Source organism: Microtus pennsylvanicus, chromosome 4 (assembly GCF_037038515.1).
Source record: "Microtus pennsylvanicus isolate mMicPen1 chromosome 4, mMicPen1.hap1, whole genome shotgun sequence".
Taxonomy (NCBI): Eukaryota; Metazoa; Chordata; class Mammalia; order Rodentia; family Cricetidae; genus Microtus; species Microtus pennsylvanicus.
The window spans coordinates 85,804,569-85,828,510 of NC_134582.1; the positions used below are offsets into that span (position 1 = coordinate 85,804,569).

Here is a 23,942-nt window from a genome sequence, read left to right on the forward strand (position 1 = left end):
CCTTCACCCAGCAAGATGTATATGGTCAGAGAACTTAGGTTGCTTGGAGAGGCTGGCATACTGGGCCTGCGGCAAACAGGAGACGGCAAAGAACTGCCCACATCACCCTCTGTGGTCTGGAAGTTTCTTCCCACAGGCTGTGGGAATCGGCAGCAGGACTGGGGCTTAGTTGTATTTTCTGCTTGTTTGCTTTGGTGATGGCTGCTGAAAGAACTGAGGACAGACTGAGGAGAGGGAGCTTGGAGGCTGGGGCAGACAAAGGCCTCTCCACGGCGGTGTTTGCCGATGGGAGGTGTTGTGTTCTTTCTATGGGCTTCATGTCACTACTAAAACAAGCAAGTTTGCATTGCCTTCATATCACGCAACAAAACAGCAGCCATCGCTTCCTTTTCTCCCCTGCTCTGATGTCCTTCCCCTCCCCTCCCCCTTCTCCCCTCTCCACACTTTCCTTCTTTTCTCTCCGACTTCCTCCTTATTTCCTTCATTCTTTGTCTCTTTCCACTTCGTTTTCCTCCTTCCTTCCTTTCAGAACAAGGGTAAACTGGAATAAAAGGAAGGTTTGGGGTTCCAAGGAGCTCTAGGCCTTAGCACCATCAGGACACAGAGTCTCGATGTAGGAGTGAAAGGAAAAGGAGTCGGGGTCCGGGGAGTGCTAACGCAGGCCTCGGGAAGAGCGGGGTTTCATACCTAGGGAGAACAAGCAAAGATGAGAACGGAGGGTGACTGGTGGCTGTGTGATTTCTAGACCAACAGCACATGAGGCTCCCTTGGGACACCGTAGCTTAAAGTGACACATGCAGTGGGCATCAGCAGGGGAGTGACTACCCCTCTGGGAAGGGATGGAACGGATCAGGGAGAGACCAGGTCTGCTAGGGCCTTCTCTGGTGGCAAGTTATGAAATCTTAAAGGAATATGCACTGTAAAGGTGGGAAGAAGATGGAGGAAAAACTGATCGGAATAGACCATGTGGAACTGTTTTACTATAGAAGACAAGGAAAAAAAAAACCTTGAGGAAACTGGTGGTGCAAGGGAGAAGTTCTCCAAGGAGGTTGCTTCCTGACTGGAGATGCCATGGGACTAGCTGCCTCCAGCTCCTGTCCCCACATCTCCCCCACCACAATAGACATTACATCCGATCTGTCAGCTCAAGGGAGTCCTTTCTCCCTCAAGTTTTCTTAGGTGAGCACTTACTTTATCAGAGCAATGAGCAAAGCACGTATTTTGGGCCCTGCTGTAAGCACCGAGCACAGGGCAGGCACTAGTTGCTGGAAAGGACGGCAACCATCACCCTCTATTCTAGCGGCCCCTCCGTGACGCTTTTGGGATTCTGCCCACGATTCCTATTGTATATGACAATGGTGAAATGGATTGAATGCAGGGAAACAGTCAATGGGAGAGAAACAACTCAGATTAGGATAACCTGACTCCAAACTACGTGGACGCCTAAGTGAAGGCGATGACAGCAGCGGGCTGACGTGCTACAGGAGCGTGGGCAGCCCTTCAGCACTGCTGTCTCAATCATTAACGCCTACACATTGCTCTTCCTGCCTTGGAGGCCTATGGACAAAGATGTAAAGAGGCAAACAAGGGCAGAATGCTCTGTGGCGCATAGGGTTGGCTCAGGCTTTCCTCCTTGGTCTTCCTGTAAGTCATAGGGATATAGCCAACGTTTCTTGCCCGCCTGCCATCGCTCTGGCCTGACTCTTCTTGTGTAAGCTTTGAGGGGTAGAAAACGAGGAAGTCCTGAGCCCAGAGAACCTTCCCCAAGGCTTTCCTGGGAGAGGTCTCTCAATATTGAGATTCTGTGGTGGCTACTTCTGAGCAGGCTAACTCAGTCTCAGATACAGAATGAGAGAATTACAGAATGGTTTTTTGATGTCTCTATTTGGGCTAGAGAGATGCTTGCCAGGGACTGAAAATAAGGATATGCAGCCAGCCAGAGAGTTAGCTGCACACCTATCACGCTCATTATTGGGAAGCTGAGGCAGGAGAATCACTTGAACTCAGGAGTTTGAGATTCCCTGGGATAATATACCTAGCCCCTCCCCTTCAAAAACAAAACACAGGAGTTCTAACTTGTTCAGAAAAAGAAATCTGAAGATTCTGATGATCAATAGAAATTTTACAGAAAGCCTTTTGGGATTTTGAAGAGTAATATTAGATTATTATGATTATTACTATTATGTGTGTGTGTGTGTGTGTGTGTGTGTGTATGTGTGTGTGTAAATTTGAAGGTCAGAAAAGGCTTCAGGTCCCCCAGAGCTGAAGTTATAGATATTTGTGGAACACTTAGGTTGTTACATGGGTACTTAGATTTGAACTCTGGTCCTCACAGTTGTAGCAAGCAACCTTAAACCTGGAGTCTTTTTCCATCCTGAACTATTATTACTTACATGTTTTGGATGGCAAACTTATACAGATTTTTTTTTCTTTTTCAATTTTCACTGTATGGGGCTTGGTTCAGTCTGTTCTAAGGGCTGAATTACAGCAGGGACCACAGACTGCTCTTGATTTGCTTGCAAGCCTGACCAAGAGAAACAGAACAAGAAAGGTCACAGCAGCTGCAGAGGGGGAACCCCGGCAGGTCACTGACATGTAGCATGTGGGAAGAAGGGAAAAGCAAGACTGTGACCCTGGAAACCTGGCCCTGGAGACACCAGCAGCTTGTACGTGAGCAGAGGCCCCCAGACGCACTGAAGGGCAGGTCCAGGCAGAGCCTCTCCCCATCACATTTTATCTCAAAAGAAGTAAGCACCAGTGCAAGAAGGGCTTGCGACGAGGGTCCCATAACTGTCTAGAAATGAGCAAAGGCACAGGTCTTCTGTTAGGTGTGATTCAGACTTTTAAAATGGTTTGTATGTGTGTGTGAGAGAGAGACCAGTTCCGCATGCCACAGAACATGTGCGTAGGTCAGAGGATAACCTCAGTGACAGTCCTTATCTTCTCCCTGTGTGTGCCAGTGTCCCTTTGTTTTCTCCACTGTACACAGTAGACGAGCTGGCTCACAAGTTTCTAGGGCTTCCCCTGTCTCCACCTTCCGTCTGTGCCGGGAGCACAGTGTCACAGATGTTTGCTGCTGTGCCTGGGGTTCAACCTCTGATCCTCAACCTTGCATGGCAAGCAGTTTATTCTTGAAATCACCTCTCCAGCCTATGACTTTCCATGAGCTGATATGCAGATGCACTATATCAGGACCTCCAATAGCCAGCCTGATTAGTGTATTTATAACCGTGTCTAGGACTTGGAGCCACTTTCCCTATTTTAAGTCATTGTAAAAGTTTGATTGTATCTTAGCTTTTATGATGTAGAGTTGGCCTGCTCTGGGCTTTGTTTCCAGCTGGCAAAATAAAGTTTCAAATTATAGCCCTCCCCCTATGGGAGAAGATAATCCAATTTATGACTTTCCAAGAAGAATCCTGTCCACATTCAACTCTAGGACACTCAGCCAAAGAAGATGATGGGACCCCCGTTGTTTGAGTCGTTTAAATCCGATTTGTGCGATGTGCTGCCCCTTATTCCATACAGAGCGCCCATCTGCACAGGGATGGGGTAGATGCTGGAGTTCTGTGCTGTCGTTTCTGTAGTTCAGTCTGCACCGTTACCGCTCTGGAGGCCGGATAGCAGACACTTACAGCAATTTCGCTGTCACAAGAAAGCATCGTTTTTCACAATTTACATGAAGACTCCTCACAGGGAAGAAACCTTTAATTGGCACTTCCCCCTCCCCCCCCCGTATCATTTAAATATCAGGCCAGCTGGATCCCCACAGCCCCTGTGAATTTAATCAGCGAGCTCTTCTCAGAACCTATAGTCCATAATCACCCAGGGCTTGAGCTGCATCTGTCGCCCAAATCTGGCTGTGATGGTTTGTCATCGTTAGTGCTCCCTGGCTGGAAATGCGTCGTCCCACGGCACCTCTGACGCCCTCATTTTGTAAATGGGTCTTAAGGGAAACACCATCTTTGAGTTTAAGCGCTTTCCAAGGACCACAGGATTACTTTCCTCCTAACTCTCCCTTACCTAAATTCCTGTTAGCAACATTCTTTCGAGGCTCAACTTATGTGACTGCCTATGCAGCTCCTATTTTCCTAGCTGCATTCCATTGTGATATTTCAGTCCTTACCAAATATACCCCCTAATACCGGTTTTTCTTTTTTGTTCCCCCCCTCTTTCACTGTGTGTGTGTGTGTGCGCGTGCGTGCGTGTATGTAGTAACAGACAACCAGATGATACTAAATAAAAATGTCACTTTGCTCTGCTCCCCTGCATGAGCCACTGTGGTTTATTAACCCAGCTTTTATTCTTTAAACCAATCAAATGTGACCAGGGACCTGAGTCATCTTTGTATTAAACTTGGCAACAAATAAAACATTGCCAGGACTACAGTGTGTCATAACAACAAAGACACATTAGCTTGAAGGTCCTTGAAGCTCTTAGAGGGTCTTGTTGAGGAGACAGAAAGCGTGCACAGAGCGGCTAACAGTGGGATGTTTCCCAGATGACAAATGAACAAGTCGTTTGTGTGGTCACAGGCAGCGTTAACTACCTAGCTGCCAAGAGCGTCTACCATAAAAGAGAATCAAAAGGTAGATATGACTTAGTCCATAAAATGTTTATAGTACCTGAGTTTGGATTCCCAGCAGCCTTCATAAAGGCTAGGTATGGTGGCATACATCTGTAACCCTAGAACTGAAGGCCAGGGAGAGGCAGGAGGGTCCCTGAAGCCCACTGGATAGCTAGTTTAGCAGAACCAGGGAGCTCCAGGGTCAATGATCAACCCTGCATCAAAAAACAAGGTGTAGGGCTAGAGACAGCTCCATGGATAAAATGATAGGCCTGCAAACATGAAGACCTAAGGTGGGCGGGTGTACGAGTTGGGGTGTGTGTGGCAGAGTGCCTGCAGTCCTAGTGCTCAGGATGCAAAGACGGGACTCCCAGGGACAACTGATTAGCTGGACTAGCTGAATTCAAACGTTCAGGTCCAGCAAGAAACCTTGCCACAGAAGATGGAGAGGCATGGAAGAAGACATCTGATACCAAACTCTGGCTTTTGGGACCTTCATGTGCATTCCCATATATGTGCTCCCCATATATGCTTACACATATATACAAAGGCACTGACTCTTCACACGGATGCATACTCATACAAAAATCAAAATAAGATGGAGAGCGACTGGGGAGGAGAGCTGATGGTATCCTCTGGCTTCCACATGTATGTACACACATATACACATGCCTCTACACAAGCATACACACACACAAAGGACATTAATATGTTCCTTAATGTGTGAGAGTATTGCTGGTGGGTATGGTGGGGTTTGAAGCATAAGGACAGAATCATCAAGATAACTGCAAAGCACAGGAATTTGTTTTAAAAAAAGGCCTTATATTTTATTTATTTGGCATGTGTACACATGTGCTACTAGTTTTGAGAAGACAGTTTGCTTGAATCAATTCTCTCCGTCCATCACTTGGGTTCCGGGGATTGAACTTGGGTCATTAGGTTCAGAAGCAAGTGCTTAACTCACTAAGCTATCTCGCCATCCCAAAACACAGGAATTCATGAGCCATGGAAAATCACATAGTCAACATCCTTTAACCACGAACAACAGTAATCACACAATGAGATAAAGCGATGAGCAGCTGCTGGGTGCTCTGACCACTATGGAACAGGCACCCAATAGCTGCCCCCACCCCCAAGAGAAAGAAATTCACAGGGGTGAGGAAATTAAAGCAGCCAGAGTCTGAACAGGGCCTTGCAAAGTTGGCGAGCAACTACTTATAGGCACATCTGCCTCAGAAGTGTCCCAGATATGGAGACAGGACTCCCACAGCAGCAAATCCACCAAACCTGACCAAAACATTTCCCCCATTTTTAGTTTACAAAAGGGAACAATAACAGTTAAGGGGCATTCTCTAGGTGCTTGCCACCAGAAACGAAATATTAAGCTTCGCTGGAGGAAGACACACAGGGACTAGAAAGGGAAAGAATTAATAAGTTCTCTCTCTCTCTCTCCCCCTCTCCAAATTTCTTTTAGCTGTTTTGAGAAGTTCTTGATCTCTCTCAAATGAATGGACAAGAGAATCCTCTAGCATCCAAGTCAGGAAATAAGTTTTAAAAATGTGTAAAGGTACTTTGTTTTTTATTCCCTTGGCAAGGTTGGCTTGTTCATTTTTAGAACGTAGGTGTAAAACTCTCTGGAAGGCACAGTATATCTCAATGAGATGCATGTACAGCAGTTTGTCTCATTCTGAAGACAATTAGATGAAGTTTATTTGTACAATTATTTGTAATTTTAGGTCTCAGAGAAGATACGTTTCCAATTAAGAGCTGATGATGTACCTTAAAAACACGGTACGGTGAACCCCTGGCGGGGCCCTCCCTTGTTGGTGTACACAAACACCAATATCAAGTGGTGGTTTGGTCACGTGATCCAGCCCCCAGCTCCTACAAATATAGAACATGACCATAAAAAGTAACGGACTGTGCCCTGGCTAACTAATTTATGACAGCAGATGCAGATCGGAATGCCAGCTGGAATTCCCTTCTCCTCGCTGGCAAGGATCGCATACACAGCTCTGCACAGGCCATGGGAGCTCTGTCCAGAAAAGACCGCTTCGGTTATGGCTTGCTGAAGTGGGAGCCAAGAATGCATCTGAAGAAAAGGCTCCAGCAGGCTCTTCCAGGGTGTTTAAAATTTGCTAAATGAGTCAGCAACTTCTTTTCAAATTTGATTTTTGATTCAGGTCTTAAGAGAGAGATCTTGCAACTCTTCCAGCTTTTCATATCGGATTTACAATGGCAGGCAAGAGGCCGTTTAGCTTTTCATTAAAGGATGATAAATGGCCGATAATTATTTTTATGAAGAATTCAAAGTGATTTTGACACAGAACAAAAAAAGATAATGAAAAATGCCTTACTCACATAAATACAGTCTTATCCTTTATGTAGCATTTATCACCAAGGCTGTCTGGAATTCTAACAAATTTAGGACGGGACAGTAGATAAAATAGAGGAAGGCATCTTTCTCGGTGAACCTTCACCCCTCGGATAATCTCCCAGATCCCCAGTGCGTGATAATCACCTCACTTCCTTTGGACAGCCATTCATTATCTGATTCGGGTCTTAGACAAGAAGAAATGAGCTAATGTGTGTGCCTTATCAGATTAAAAACAACAACAAAAAAGCCACCCCTGAGTGACAGTTCAGCGGGACAGGATCTTAGCAAATCCTTTTTGCCTCCACAATGCCGAGCTTCCAAATAGCTATAAAGCTACCAGCCTCAGCCAGAGCTCACAGCCCATCACCGCTTTCTGCTGCTAAAGCAAACAGTCTGGGCAGGATGCTGTCCTCTCTCTTCGGATCAGCCTCCCCACTGCATCCTGATAAGCCGGTGATTAGCTTTCCTTTTGGGATTCAGTCCGGCCTGCTTAGCTTCAGGCTGTCAACTGCAGTGGACCCTGATAGTATCATACAACTGACGCCTCTCTTTCCTTCCAGGGTGTTTTATTCTGCATGAACTGGTATCTATACCGATGCAGGAAGCAGCTTTCAATGCTAGCTAGCCAGGGTGCAGTTATCAAGGTCACTTTTGGGCCCTGCGTAGCAACAGTCATATGAAAAAGCGGAGGCTTCCTTTTGCCTCATTTCTCTATCTGTAATATGAAACTGCCCGTCAGGCTGCTGGTTATAAAAACCAACCTGCCAGGTTGGAACCAACCTGCGAAACCAGGGATAGTGGTGCATGCCTATAATCCCAACACTGGGGAGGCTGAGGCAGGGGAACTGCCATGACTTAGAAGCCAAATTGGTGTATATAGTGAGCACCAGGCCAGCCAAAGATACACAGCAAGACCGTTTCACACCAAACCAAAACCAAGGAACATCCAGCCCTCTCTCAGGAAGACATGGATTTTTGACCTTCTGCATGTGTATTTTATTTAGCTTAAGCTTAAATGTTTCTCCAGAAATTAAAAACATGCTTTATTGCCCGTGGGTGCCTTTGAGTTGTTCCTGAAGGGAACCAACCTATTTGGTAGCAACAGTGAGAGCAGAAATGTGTACATATTTATGAAATGAACATATTGGCTCAATTTGGAAAAGAATCACCAGTTGGATTCAGAGGTGCTATTCCTCAGAATGATCCATTCAGATTGCTGGGAAAAAATGACTCTGGAAAGAAAATGCAATCGAGCACGATAGCACAGGTAAAACATGGACATGTTTCACTTTTTTATTTCCCTAACAGTTTTTTTCTTCTGTTTTCAAGATAAATGAAAAAAGTATTTTTAAAAAAATCCATTAAAATATGGGTGGGTGGATGGCTCATTCAGTCAAGTGTCTGCTGTGCTAACACGAGGACCTGATTTCGGATCCCCCAACACTCATGGAAAAGTCAGGTGTAGTGTCCTGCACCTGCAATCCCAGTGTTGAGGGGGTAGAGACAGGGAGATCCCTGGGGGCTTGCGGGTAGAGGGGACAGACGATGGCCTACCTAGCACAGTCAGGAAGCACAGGAAGCAACAGGTTCAGTGAGAAACTCTCAAAAACAAACCAAAACAAAAGAAAAATAAAACTGCAAAGAGAGAGATTTTAGGAGGCTACTGGATGCCAATCTATGGTCTCCATGCCCTCCTCCACCCCAATCCATTAGAAAAAAAAATCCCAGTTTTAATCATTGCATGGTGTTCTCTGTCACGAGGGCCCTGACAGCAGAGCTTAGCGTAGCTCACCATGGTTAAGTCCTTCAAGAAGATTAAGCAGAGATGCCGAGACATTTTCTGGGCATGAACTTAAGAAACACTTTGGAGTTTGGATTTGTGCAATCATTTGCTTTTCCCTTACAATGTCCAGACCTGCCACTAACATCAAGTAATTTACCCCAGACACGATCTGAGATCAAAGCCACATGACTACTTGGACATCACAAAATAGTGTCCAATAATGTGACTTTTTATGGCTCCGGTGAACCCGGGGCAAACAAGGACGGACTCAGTACATGCGAAAGAAGCTACCAGTGATCCGTACACACGCAACTCTGTTCATATGCAAATGTAATCAACACATTCTTTCGTTGGATTTTTAAAGCAGTGATGGTTCCTTTTCATTGTCAACTGGATTTGGAGTCACCTAGGAGACACAATGTGGAGAGCATTCGTGAAGGGATGGAAAGATCTAAGTGAGGAGGGGAGACCCAGCCTGAATGTGGGCTGTATTATCCCATGGGGTGGGACTCAGGTTGAATATGAAGGAGAAAGCAGTTGGGCAGTTGGTGGTGGCACACGCCTTTCATCCCAGCATTCAGGAGGCAGAGGCAGGCAGATCTTTGAGTTTGAGGCCAGCCTGGTTTACAGAGTGAGTTCCAGGACAATCAGGGCTACAAAGTGAAGCCCTGTCTTGAAAAACCAAACCAGACCAAACCAACCAAGCAAGAAGGAGAAAAGAGGCAGAGCAGCAGCATTCACCTCTCTGCTCCCTGACTGCAGGCTCGATGTGATCAGCCACCTCCCACACCCACAGTCGCGCCTTCCCTGCCAGGATGCGCTGCACTGCTGTACTCGGAGGCAAAACAAATCTTTCCTTCTGCTCTTCAGGTGCTTCTGTTAGGTATTTCCTTATGGAAACGAGAAAAAGCAACTAATAGCAAAATCTTTCTTTCGGATGGCTGGGGAGACGAAGTACTAGCTTGGAAAACCCTTATGAGTCTGGAAAACCAATATATGTATGTGCTCTGAGAGAGACTTCTCTACGGCCAGATCAAGTGACCCACTCTGGTAGTCTTAGGTGCTGGGAGAAGTTGTGAATTCTTCCTTTTATAAATACGAATGGATTAAATCTTCTAGCGTTTCTTGCAGCCTCATTTAGCCATGACACTAGATGAAGGTGACATATGCTGTTTCCAGGCCTGGCCCACTAAAATGTTTTTAGAAGGAAGCCTGCATTGTCTTTCCTAAGTCAGTGCTGAGGCTCTAACCATGGCAGAGGACTCAAGAGAGCAGACGGCCACTCCCTGAATGACCAAAGGCTGAGCCGTGGCAAACACCAGAGTAGAACTTCTGTAAGAAGGAAATGGGTACTCCTAGGAGCCTTTAGGATCTGGGGACGTCTTGCTAGAACAGTTGGGCTATTTGGATTATTCCTAGACTCACTCTAAGTCACCTGACCCTTTCATGTTTTTTCTCATCTAGTCCTCATGACTCTAGGGATTATTATTCATATTTCAAAGGTAAGAAAACATGGCTTAGAAGCGTTAATTGCCATACCCCAGGCTACTTGACAAGCTTGGCTAGAGTACCTCAGTGGAAACATCTGGTGGGTTTGGCCTGGCTAACGCTCCAGTAGCTACTTAGAAAAAGACAGAAGATTCTTGACATGGAAGGCACAGGAACATTTTGTTATTCTCGTGTTTGGATTAGTGGAGTTAATGTGTACTAGACCTGGGACTCAAGTCAGGGTGGGCTAAAGTCATAAGTTGCTCTTCTTGAATACCATCACAGACTTCGAGCTGGCTGTGCGTGGTACCATTTGGGAACCCAGCATTAGGGAAGTGGAGGCAGGAGAATTAAGAGTTCAAGGCTGATTTGACTGCATTGCAAGTTCAGAATTAGTTTGGGATATGTAAGAGTGTATCAAGAAATGCACATGCAAGTACACACACACACATTTCATTTCCTTAATTGATAGATCAGAACACAAAAATGATACACCATTACGAGATAAAATGTGATGCTTAAATATATATATATACAGTACAATATACAGTATATAATGGTTAAATGAAGATAAATGCCTCTACCTCTGCAAACATTTGCCCTTTGTTGTTAAATCTTTTCAAATCCCAGGCATATTTATACTTCCTGGAGTTCTGTAGCTTCTATGAGCCTAAATAATTAGTTGGAGGTCCTAAGGCTATTTGCCTGCAAGAACTTGCGTGGTTTAAAATGGGTGAATATTAACAAATTTGAAGAGTGTTCCAAGCACTGGTGAATCCTTGCGAAGGCGTGCTTAGCAGATGCTATGCTGAGGAGCGCACATCCAGAAACAAGAAGCAGCCGGCCAAAGCTCTGATCCTCCTTTCACTGCTCACTTCTTTTAGGCTGTGCTCACAGTGGAAGGAAAGACTGGGTTCTAAATTCCTGCTCTCTATGGAGGGGGCGGAGGGGGCACTGTTTCATCTTAACGTGGGAGGCCAAGGAATGGGAATGCTGCTCAGAGGTCGAGTGCTTGCCTGGGTTGTGTGAGGCCTTGGTTCAATCCTCAGCACTGGTGATGAGTACAAGTTCAAATAAAGATGAGGAGAGACAAGACAGAAGAGCTGTGCGCGCGCACCCACACACACACACGCACACACACACGTGCACACACACACGCACACACACATGTGCGTACACACACAGAGTGTTTATAAAGAAGAAACCATAGTTTCTTTGGGTCAGTAGCTCCTCTCTCCTCTCATGGTCCGGTTTAGTCTGCTGGCCGTGTTCAGCCTGGACTCTTCCCCCTGCCTGCTTTTCCCAATTATATCTACAATAAAAATCTCCTCCATACTTTAAGAATCATCAAGTTCTCCCCCCTTTTATTTCGTTCACTTCATCCACCAGCAAGTCCTCCAGGTGATTAGAAGCAGCTGGAATTGACATGCTCAAGGCCCTGAAATGAATTTGAGCTCAAGGCAGAACGGGGAGAGAAAGACGTACAACACGGGTCAGACTGGGCCAGCAGGCTCCCTGTTACTCTGGGACACTTTAGAACTGTGGGTTCCTGGGACACACTCCAGACTTACTGACCTGGAAAGTCTGCAAACGAGGCCCAGTTGTAACCTAACAACCCTTCAGGGGATTCTCACTATGCCAAAGCTTTGAGAGACTCTGCTGGATGTCAGGGAGAGGGGAAGTCACAGCAGTCTTTTCTCCCTCCTGGAACAAGGAAGAAATCACAGCACAAAGGGACAGATAGGGCATGGGTCCCATGAGAAGGTGCCATTTTTACTGTGGCAATACTCGACGTAATTACCTGACGTGAGCGAGAAGGAAACACGGAACACGCAACAAACCTGCATAGGAGTTTATTAGAGGGGGTGTGTACAGGCCTGGGGAATTGGTATGCAGAGAGAGAGGATGATGGTGTGTCCAGCTTTTTAAAAGCTGCCTAGCGCGTGTGCACAGGGGCTTGGCGTGACTACGTATTACGCAGATGATGCAGATGGTGGTCTCACACATGCGTGCAAGGGTTTAGCTGAGTCATATGTGGATGGAACCATGAATGTGCACACATGGGTCACGTGGGGCCCTTTAACATTCAGGCAATTGCCTGAGGGCCTGTGTAAACAGCATGGCTCTAGAACCCAGAAGTGCAACCTTATTTGTGGCTGAATAATTACACTCTATGCTTCTAGAACTCACACTGGGAAGTGGGAACACCAATGCTCAGCCTCACACTGCTTTCCCCACTGTGATGTGACCTCCTGAATCTGCCTTTGTGTCAGAAAAAGTTCCAGAATAGTGCTCTTGGTTAAGAAGAAAGGGAGTAGAGGAAGGGGTCAGACAGAGATGTGAGCACCACAAATGACAATTACAAAACAAACCACAGCAAAAAAATCAGCTTTCCATTTTACCTACCAATCTGTTGGGCCTTGCTGCACCAGAAGTCAGAGAAGCAAAGCTCATGGAACACCTCAGTGCACACACTTTCCTTGAAACCATCTTTCTACCTTTTACCAAGAAGGCAGCACAGTAAGAAGGGGAAAGTGTAGATGCTATATCCAGGACACAAAGCCAGTATCCTTGACCATGGCTGGTCTTGGAATGTCAAAGTCCCACTTCATCAGCTCGTGTGAACATATCGCTTGTTCCTGCTCTTCTTGTGCTCACGAGTAAACCCAGGGCCTCCCTCATGCTAAGGACATGCTCTGCCGCCAAGCTACACCCAAGCCCCATCCACTTGCTCATCAGTTTTAGTCATCACCTAATATTTACAGAGTGGGTTTCTTCAGTGCAAAGTAGTGAGGCCAATGGAAAGAATTCTTGTTCTACGTTTCGAGCACCCACAGAGTGGAGTGCCAGGGAGGAAAGTCTGTTCTTGCTCCACCTTGGACTCAGTGGAAACCACGCATCCCACCTCAGTCAAAAAGGCTAAGGCAAGAGTCTAGAAAGCATTTCTCAGGTTGAGAAGCCAAGGGGCAAAAGTCATCTAGATTGGAACCTGGAAGATTGCATGCTTGCAGAACCACCCAGGTTTTGCGGTAGCTTCTTTGACACAGAAGGCAGAGGCATGCCCATATCAGGAAGGGTTTACAGCTGTGTTTACAAGTGAGCATCACTTGTAGAGCCCTGGTACTAAAGCCGAGGCCATTCCTCAGACCAATTAAGTAGGAACTTCTTGGGATGGGACCCATGCATTGGTGCTTGTGATGTCTCATCCTCAAGGTCAATTTGACTACAGTAGGAATCACCCAGGTGACACATCTCGGTGTCCAGGAGGGAGTTTCTAGAGAGATCTAACTGAGCAGGAAAGACCCACTCAGAATGTGGCGACACTATTCTATGGGCTTGAATCCCAGATAGAATTTTTAAAAAGAGAAAGCTAACTGAGCACCCGTATTTGTCTCTTTGCCTTCCCCACTGTGAATACAAGTGACCATCTGCCTCATGCTCCCACCACCAAGCCCTCCGTGCCACAACGGACTGTACCCTCAGACTGGGAGCCCAAAGAAACCCTTCCTTCCTTAAGTTCCTTAAGTTACCTTTGTCATGCATTTTATGATGAGAAAGGAACAATTAAGCATTTTTCTTTTTTAAAAAAGAAATAATAATAATAATAATAATAATAATAATAAAAGCACAGGAAAACTTCACAGGTTCAAACCAGGCAACATCCCAGTAACTAACAAGGGATATAGACAAAGTACCACTCCTTACCAAGAAGCTATTTGTAATGACACCTGCCGGAAAAGGGAAAACCCATGTTCTCCAGTGGAGTGTCCCTGGGCTCTAGCTTTGCATGCTTTTGTTTTGGTACTTTTTGTGTTATTGATTTTGTTTTGATTTTCATTTTTATTTTGAGAGAGAGCAAGGGGAGAGAGAGCGCGAGCGAGAACATGAAGTTGGGTGAGCGGAGAGAAGCAGAGGATCTGGGAAGTGTTGGGGAAAGAATATGATCAAAATATATTGCACGAAACAATTAAGTTGATCTTTTTTAATGAAAAAAATTTCAGGTTACTGCATAACCCATCCCTTGGAAAGCGAGACAGGGAAGAACTTTCTAGAGAGGATTGAGGGTCTTGGCTGCTACTATGAAGGAACCTGGTGCTGTCCTCTGAAGGCCAAGTCCTGGATCCCCAGTGCAACTGTTTCCATTTTAGGAATTTGCTTTAGAAGTCAAAAGAAATGATTGCCTACTTTGTCATAAGGATATTCAATTTTTCCTCTTTACTGGTATAATTATTATCAAATTGAAGATACGAGATAATCAGAACAATTGCTCCTTTCTCGTGTCTTGGCGGCTGTTAATAGATTTACATTTTACTGAACAATTTCGTTATTACATAATGGGCCTGGTGAAAATGTTATTATGAGTCGCTGCTGACGGAAACGTGGGCATTTCCACGATACCAGGTGGGCAGTCTGGCTGCTGGCGGTAGGGCCTGGGTGTAGAGAATGGGGAAGGTTGTATTTATGTGATGTGCTGGAAAATGGAAAAGACCCTGTGATATCACTTTTCTTAGCATCTGCTCTTGCCTTTCTACTCATTTGCACATTAAGATTTACATCATAGAACTATTAAGATAGATTAAAGGTTATCAGAATTACTACCTGGGGGGTACTGCTACAGTGAGCAGGCAAATCCCCTAATATCTCTGCGTGTCTGTTGGAGACTGGAGAATACCCTTATGTATTGGTTTTTTTCAGGTATTAATCACTTTTTTGTTTTGGAGACTGCTTTTCATTGCCCTACAGAGTTTGTAGATCAGGCTAGCCTGGCTGGCCAGTGAATCCTGGGTATCCCCCTGTCTCAGCTTCTCGGAGCTAAGATTACAAGTGTACAATACCATAATCATTTTTTTAAACATGGGTTCTGGGGACTTGCAAGGCAAGCACTTTACCTACTGAGTTATTTTCCCAATCCTCCTAAGAGAGGTTAACCCGCATTCCTGTGGCAGAGAAAGGCAAGGTGGGATCCACACAGGTTCTTACAGACTCACGAAGTTTCTGATTAGTATATGATAGCGCCAGGGCATCACTCGGGAGCTTACTGCATGGCACTGGGTCTCAGTCCCTATTCCAGACCCAGTGAGTCAGAAACTGCTTCCAAGTTCCCTAGCCATGGCCAGCACAGGGCACCAGGAAGCACCAAGTCAGCACACTGTGCTACTTAGGACACAAAAGCCACCAAAGTCAGACTAAGGATTTCCAGGGAATCAAAGGCCAGCAACCCGATAAGAAGGCAATGCAAATTTGGAACCAAATTTCATGGTGAAAATAGGAAAGAACAGGTCATAGACATCATACGTAAGCTGCTCTTTAAAGTGGTGATGTCATTGTCATTGTATGTGCTTGGCCATAATTATAATTTATCAGCAATGAGAAGATATAATATAGGGGCTTTTGTCAGTGCAACAGGTATGATACACACATAAACTTGTCACTATATATATATGACGTTTGTCACCACGGTTATAAAGTTGGGAGAGATACTGCATTATGGTCTAGATAGAGGCAGCATTAAAAGAAATGACGCTTCCAGTTTCCTTTGATGTCTCACCCTGCCCTCTCCCTAGGCAGTCCAGTTTGTTATGATGCCCTCTTACCTCCTGGGGTTGTTGGTACTGAGAGGCCATGAGAAGGAAAGCCCGCTGGGCCTGGAAAGCACTGTGTACCATTTCCGCCTGCAAACAAAAGAAGGCAGCAGTTTCAGCGTTTGGGCTCTAGACAAGTATCGAACGTATCGCTCATCCATCCACTCCACCTCAGCCGTGACTATAACCATAAAGCATGCAAACATATGTTCACACAAGACCTGTAAATGCATAATCACACCTTCATTATTCATAATAGCTAAGACGTGGGAACAACCAAATGTCCGTCAACTCATAAACAGATTTAAAAAAAATGACTTAGCCACGAGATGGTGTATTATCATGTAGCTGTTAAAACAAAATGCTGTCACAGGCGGTGACACAGACAAGGCTTCAAAACATTATGCTGAGTGACTGGAGCCAGTCACAAAAGAGTGTGCCTGTGTGATCTCATTTACAAGAAATGTCCAGAATAGGCAGCTCTATAGAGAGAGTGGGAGAATGGGTGGCAGGGGCTCAGGGGAAGAGGAATGGGGAGGGAACTGCTGACAGACCACGGATAACTTCTTTTGTGGTTGGTGAAAATGTTCTGCAGTTAAGGCTGGGCTGATGACTCAGTGGGTCAAGTGTGCCACGCAGGCAGGAGGATCAGGGTCAAGCTCGCAGAACATATGTGAAAAGGCCAGGCACGGTGGTGCTCACTTGAAATCCCAGACATGGGGAGGCAGAGATGGGCAGATCTCTGAGGCTCACCAGCCGGCCTAGCCTATTTGGTGAGTTCTAGGTCGGTGAGATCTTGTCTCAAAAAGCAAGATGAACGGCTCCTGGGAAACTATAACTGAAGTTTGACGTCTAGTCTCCATCGGTACCCTCATCCATATAAATATCCAGCCAATTGCATCTCCCTGTCTTCCTCTTTCTTGCACCCCCCCACATGCACGCACGTACACACACATGCAAGGATGGGGGTTGTTCTCCAATTAGACAGAGTTGATGGACTTCACATCTTCCTGTCTATATTAAAAACCTCAGAATCATACTCTCTGTAAGTGTGGCTATTAGGATATATGACATATGACTTGTACCTCATGGCTGGGCATGGGAATATATACTTTAAACCCCAGTACTTAGAAGCAGAGGTAGGTAGATCTCTATGGGTTTGAGGCCAACCTGATCTACATAGAAATTAAGTTTCAGGTCACCCGGGGCTACACAGTTAAAAAAAAGATTCAGCCATCAAAGATTTCAAAACATGTCTCACTGGGACCTGATCATCTGGATCCACTCATTCCTCCACTCTTAACACAAAGGACTTGTATAGGTTGGATTGTCCTGGAATACATAGTCATTTTTTTCTTATCTTCTGTTCATAATTAAATAGTTCTAATTAAGTATAGTAAGGAAAATAATTTTAAATATCTATCGTCTACAATTAACCTTAGCTAGCGACTGAGCATATTATGTCTATGTTTTAAGAACAGCCGTATCACTGTTTTAGTAAATGAAAGCAACTAACGTGTGGTGTTATATGTGTATGCGGGGGTGCATGTATACATATGTGCATGTGTGTGTGAAGGCTCAAGATGAATGTTGGGTGTCTTCCTCTATTGCTCTTTATTTTTTGAGTAACTGAACCTGAGACTCATCTATTGAGACAGGCTGGCTGAACAATAACCTTCAAGGATTTGTCTCTCAGCTTCTAACCTGCACCCCTCCTCCAACAGGGCTAGGGATGCAGGTGTAGCTGCTATGTGCAGCTTTTCAACTAGGTGCTGGGGATGGAAACCCAGGCCCTCAGTTTGCATGGTAGGCACATTATTGACTGAACGATTGCCCCTGCCTCGGATCATTTTTTTTCTTCTTTTATTTTAAGTCAAGATGTTTCGGCGATTGAAGTTTTAACAAAAATACCAGACAACCTTTGCCACCTAGGCTGTCTTCACAGCCCTGCTCCAATGAGAGCATTGCTTTGGAACAAAGCCCAGCTGAGTGATTTTCTTCCCTGAAGGAAACTTGCTTATTCTGGTTGGAAGAATAACTTCTTCACCGCTGGGGTTTAAGAGCCTAACTGAGACACGCTTGCATTTTGAACCTCCTCTATTATAGTTCTTAGGGTATATCTGCCTCCTTTTCCTTTTCCAGAAGTTTCGTTTTAACACGTTTCAAGTCTTCTCTTCCATTTGTGAGCACCTGCATCCAAGGACTCTGACAAGGATATCCTATTATCCTCAGGGGATAACAGGGTAACACTGGAGTGTCTTTGTGTCTTCTGGATTCTCTCTTTTATTTCCTGGTCTGTGATTTGAGCTCACTGGGATCATAGGAACAGTACCCCCCTCAGGCCCCCCACTAACAATAGATACAGTTTCAACAAGTCTTATATACGTATTGTTTCTTTGTTAGTGGTTTTTTTTTTTTTGAGACAGGGTTTCTCTGTGTGGCCCTGACTGTCCTGGAACTCACTCTGTAGCCCAGGCTAGCCTCGAACTCATAAATCCACCTGCCACTGTCTCCTCAGTTCTGGGATTAAAGGCATGTATTACCATGTCTGACATTTATTTAAAAATTCTGTTTTTAACATGCATATCATTTCTTCACTCTCTGCCTTTTATTTCCTTCGCATGGCTTCATCACCCAGTTTTAAAAAGCTCTCAAAAATTGATTTGCTATCCCTGTCGATGTCTTAAGTGTGTTATACTTTGACCAAGTCACCATGGGACCTTGTTGGATCAGGACTGTCTCGCCTATTGCATGTGTGAAGGACTGGCTCCCTAGTTTGAAGGGATGCTGCATAAATGGTGGGGCTCAACAGGAGGCTTTTAGGTTATTGGTGTCCTTGAAGAGGATTCTGGTACCTCAACCTCTTATAGCTCTGATTCTACCAGGCATTCTGCTTAATTTGTTAGACATTCCATTACAGTAATGGAAATTAACACAAAACATGAGCCTGTGCCCTTCTACTTTGCCTGCTGTGCCACCATGCTGGTTCTGTTGATCTTGCTCATTATTTTGTGTGTACACTGATACTTAAAACCTTCTCCTAAAACATGGGTCTCTTGCAGCCATATTGGAGATCAGTGTGTTTTCCTCTCTACGCAGTGGTTTGAAAGCAGAATCTTTATGATCTACCTCTTTTTTCTGGGGCCTGGTGTACTATGGCTTAGAAGCAAATATCTCTCATACGAGCATGTGTGTAAACATACAAAGGCGCTGGTGGGGCTGTTTGGTGAGGTGGGGATTAGCTAGAAAAAGTGTGTCTTTGTAAAATGGGCCCGAGGTTGACAGCTTACTGTATCTTGGCTTCCTCGTAGGCCTGCTATCACTGTTGTGAGCTGCTCCTGTTTGTACAATTTCCCCACCACGACGGCTACATTCCCAAATGCCTGGCTGAAACAAGTCCTTCTTTCTTAGCCACTTCTTGTCAGACATTTTTTCACAGTCAAGAGAAAAATAATGGATACATGATGGCAAGGAGCCCCAGAAGGAGATGCTCAGGGGAGGTGGTGTCTAGTTGTTAGAGGTTTGGGGTATTTCTCATCCTGGGGATTTGGTCCATAGCCTAGACCGAGACTTACTCCATCTCCCTGCGACATACGCCATTCGGATGGTGTAGTGCCCTCGGTTTTAGGTAATTTCTCCAGAGCAGAACCCAGACACAGAGCTTATATACCTACAGAGAGACACAGCCTATGGTTTTCTCTTCTCCCATTTCATATTCTTCTTCTGATTATTTCATTTCCTCTAAGGCAAGTCCCTATGGGTTGGGAAGAGTTCATCTGTCAGTTACCAACACTGTTTTAGATTATGGACTTTTTGCTTTGATTATTAGAGAGGACTTTTTATTAACAGGGTCTCAGGCTGCAGCAGCATAGTTTGGAACTCACTGTAGCCCAGGCTAGCCTGAAACCTACAGCATCCCTCTCCCAAGGGTTGGGATGACAGGCACGCAGCCCCACGCCTGACCTTGGATTTTGTTTTTTAGAGTAATTTTGTATTTGCAGTGAGATTGAATTCAGAGTAGAATTCCCACGTGCTACCCACCCCTACCCCTACACATAGTCTCTCCCACTTGAGAGAGAGCACCCTCTCATCTGCAAGATTCCCCTCCCCCCCATTCCTTTTGGCTTTTCTGCTCATTTGTGGAATTAGAAAAACACTTTGCCTGAAGGAAACCTCCCTGAAAAGAGTGGTTTTGAGTTATACTAATGCTAATATTCTTTTTGTTTGCTAATTTCTTCTTTAAGCTGCTCCTGTTAGTTCCCTGTCTGTTCACGGCAGTTTCTATCTCTGCTGAATTGGATTTGACTTCCTGGTAGAAAAGGCGGGAATCGATTTCATACATTTTCAAGATACACTGCTAGAATAGCGATGGGAAGATTAAGTTAATTTCATTCCAATGACAACATTTGGCTCTTTTCTAAGCTAGGAGGGCAAATATATTAACCAGACTGGCAATGGCAAATCTCTGTTATCCTAGCCATTATTTTGATGTCTCACGAATTTTACAAACCTTCAGGTTTTTTTAAAAATTTTTTACCATAATTCTCATCTAAGGATTTTCTTCCACCAAGAAAATGTTTGTGTTCAAGTCAAAATTGATAGGCCACTTATTTCAAAAAACACAAATCCAACCCTAAATTAACTCAACAGACCAAGGCTTGTAAATGTTTTCTGTAAGTCATTTTGAAGTTCGCTGCTGTCCCTTCTCTTTGTCTTCGTCATCTCATGGCTGAGGCTAAGTTGCTTAAAAATCTCCTGTATCAGATCTCTCTCAGCAAAGAGCAGAGTATTAAAATTTCACCAGCCTGGAAGCCATTATGACTCACAAATACAAAACTTTGAGCTGAGATGCCCTTCCATCAAAACATGTTTTCAGGCCTTCAAAAAGACACCTGCTGCTGTCTAATGACCACGCTTCTTATAAGGACTACCAAATGCAACTTTCCACGGCTCGGCTACAAATAAAATAGCTGCACTTCTCTTGGCAACGGTAATGCAGAGGTACCATCCCCATCCATGACAAGCAGTAGGCTGACTTTCCAGTTGCCATGGTAACAGTGATTCAGGATGGTCCAACTTCGACAGTTGAACCAGCAGCTCAGAGGTGGCATTAACAATATGTGTGTGTATGGTGTGTGTATGTATGTATGTATGTATATGTATATATATATGTGTATGTATGTATGTATTTGTCGTCATCTCACAACGAACACTGTCATTAGCCTTTTCTACTTTCCCAGTAACAACTTGGAGCCTGCTGCTAATGAAGTAGCTTGCCGGCAGGTCTGAATAAGGACGAAGGGCAATTTCATTAATTAGTCCCTTGCTGCAAATGGCCTTTTGCTCCACAATAAGGGTTGAGGTGGGGTGGAGATCTGTTTCAGATCTTTCTTTTGACTTAAGTAGAAAATGCTTTCGTGATGACCGGAGGTCCTTCTCTCAGTTGTCTGGAACTCTGGGCACAGTTAGCAAACTCAAAGGCACACTCGCTTAGAATCCCCTCAGTTTTACATGTATTCACACATTTGAGATGTTCTGACCCATTTGCTTCTTTCTTCTGGAAAGTTCTGTTAGTTCCCCTCACCCGACAGCAGGCAATTTAGGGGTAATTTTTCTGAATCTGCTGAGTCTGGTAACTGGAAAGGGGACCGTTTGGCTCACTCAGGCTGTTGGACACACTGTGAAAGAAAAAGTCAAACGTAGGGACTTTGGGGAATGACAAATGACCAAAGGTTTAAAGGTTTTTGCTGACTTTGCCTATTATGTTTGTGTGGGGCTTTGGGAGCCCTTGAGGGACCTTTGAAGGAGACAGGTTCCGTAATCTTTGAGCACGGAAACACTATCTCTCTGTCTGTGAGTACGTGTGAGCAGAGAGGATATGGGTCATTCTGCTAAAGCCAAAGCATGGTACTTTATCTGAAGTCTTTCATCGTGAGCACCCTGGCAGCTGGGGCTCTCAAGGCAGCTAGTGGATCCTGTTCTGTGGTTGCAGGAGAAGCAAAGGAGCATGAGTCCCTGGGATCTGTTTAAAGCGAGTTTGGGGGCAGGCAAGCAGACAACAGCTAAATCTGACTTATTTTCATCTAATCCTCTTGGGAGAGGGCTGGCGCCCTGGGGAAGCCCAGCTGATCTCTGAGTGCTCATCGGGCTTTGGAGAGTTTCTCTGGAAAAGCTCCAGGCTGCAGAGTCCCATGCTCATAGCCAAATAAACAGACACAATTTGGGGAAAGGGCAGGGGCAAGACTTGGAAGACAAAAGAGTATCTAGCCAGGATGTGGTGCTGAAGGCATTTCTAGAACCTTCTTTTCCAGAACCCAAAGGGAAAAGACCCTCTGACTTCTATGATCAAGGACAAGGTGCAGGGTAGCTGTCCCCTCAGGGATGTGACCAGGTCCTGGGCAGGCCACCAAGAGTGCAATCCCCACTGGCTTCCCTAAGTCGACCGACAAATGTTTTACATGCATAATTACAAAGACTGCATTTCAGGGCTATTCATTCTTCAGTCCCTCCAGTCTTCCCTGAGGAAATCCCTTGAGTTTGAGCCATTGAAGAGGTAAAGAGGGGATATGACAGATGGATGGGAGGCAAGGACAGATTTTACCTGTTTTATGATTTTGTTTGAAGCAAACCTTGAGGTTGTGAACATGAACTTTAGCATACAAAGCCCCACGACGGAAGACATTCAGGTTGACATGTTACTAACTGCAGGAAAGGCTTAAGCCAGTGTTTCTGTGTCTCCATTGGGCATGAGAATCAGTCAGGGGTTGGTTAAATCTCACCTGAGTGCTTAGGCTCACTCAGAGTTCCTGAATCACTTCTACAAGTGTCCCAGGTACCTTGCTCTTCCTGTGCCACACAGGAAAACCGCTGGCTTAAATGGTATCCAAACGCCTTTTTTCTTGCACGTCTATTTCACTTTCATCAGTAGCTGAAGTGGCAAGATAACTCAGAGGGCACCCCCCACTCTGGACCCATGTGCTTAGTCTATCCAAGGGGAGACATATCACTCAGCCCTTGAAAAAGGATAAAGGTGTTTGCCCAGAGTCAACAGACAATAAGCAAGAAAGTTGAGACAAGAATTCCTTCACCCATCCCTCCCTTTCTTTTAAAAAACAGGTTCTTACTATATAGCCCCGGAAGCCCTGGAACTCACTATGTAGACCAGGCTGTCCTTAAACTCACAGAGAGATCTGCCCGCCTCTGCCTCCTAAATACAAGCATTACTATTACCTTTCTTTCTTTTATTTATTACTAATTTCTTTCTTTTTTTTAAATGTTTTTATTGATGTGTTTATATGTGAGTAGGTGTGTGTGTGTTGTGCACATACATGCACGGTCTGGTATATATGTGTGTTGTGTGTACACATGTGTAATAAATCACATGAGTGTGCAGACACTGTGCGCATGCACACCCAGGAGGTGGAGACTCAGGTGTCATCCTTCAGTCCATCTTTCCCTCACTCACTTGGGAGAGGGTCTCCCACTGAACCTAAAATTCATTGTGTGCTCAGGTTGACTTTCCAGAAAGCTTCTGCAATTTGCTTGTCTCTGTCAACGCAGGGGTTATAGACAAACAAAGCCATGCCTGGCTCTTAATATGGGCCTTGCAGATTTGAACACAGGTTCTCATGACTGCATGGCAAACACTCTTACCCACTGAGCCACCTCCCCAGTCCTGGTATTAGTATTTCTAATTTCTGATTCCTTATTAGTTCCCAAAGGAGGGGCCTGAAGTACAGAAAACCTGCGAGTTTGGCAAACATGAATGCGGTCAGTGTAGGTCCGGGGGCTGGGTTTAATCGTGTCAGGCTAACAATGGTTCTGAAAATTACCACCAAGACTGACTTCAGGTTTTCCAGAACTTCTGTGATGGAAGAGGACACACAGACACAGGCTAAGCAGTGTTGGGAAATCTCACCTCTCAGAAGTGTCTGTAAGAGCCCTGCATGAGCAATTGGCACTCTGTGTTGAGAGCGAAATAGCCTCATAATGGGAGAGCACAGTAGGGGAGCGAAAGGAAAGTCAGCAAAAGCCTGGGGGAAACTGTGGGACCAGTGCTGGGAGCTCAAGCCAAGGGCCAAGGAGGGAATCGGCACCATGCTCTCCTCATAAACAGAGCATCCTCACACCGACCCTCTCAGAACCACG

The 23,942-nt window shown here is 45.2% G+C and overlaps 1 protein-coding gene across 4 annotated transcripts in view; it reads right to left on the reverse strand.

Moving 5' to 3' along the window:
* The window catches only part of Cap2 (cyclase associated actin cytoskeleton regulatory protein 2), a 140,191-nt gene that overhangs the window by 66,581 nt on the left and 49,668 nt on the right, over window positions 1–23,942 (reverse strand). For all 4 annotated transcript variants that reach the window (XM_075969759.1, XM_075969760.1, XM_075969761.1 and 1 more), the window contains one exon: window positions 15,807–15,884. In XM_075969759.1, the coding sequence (XP_075825874.1) occupies window positions 15,807–15,884 (78 nt within the window). The remainder of the gene's footprint in view (window positions 1–15,806; window positions 15,885–23,942) is intronic.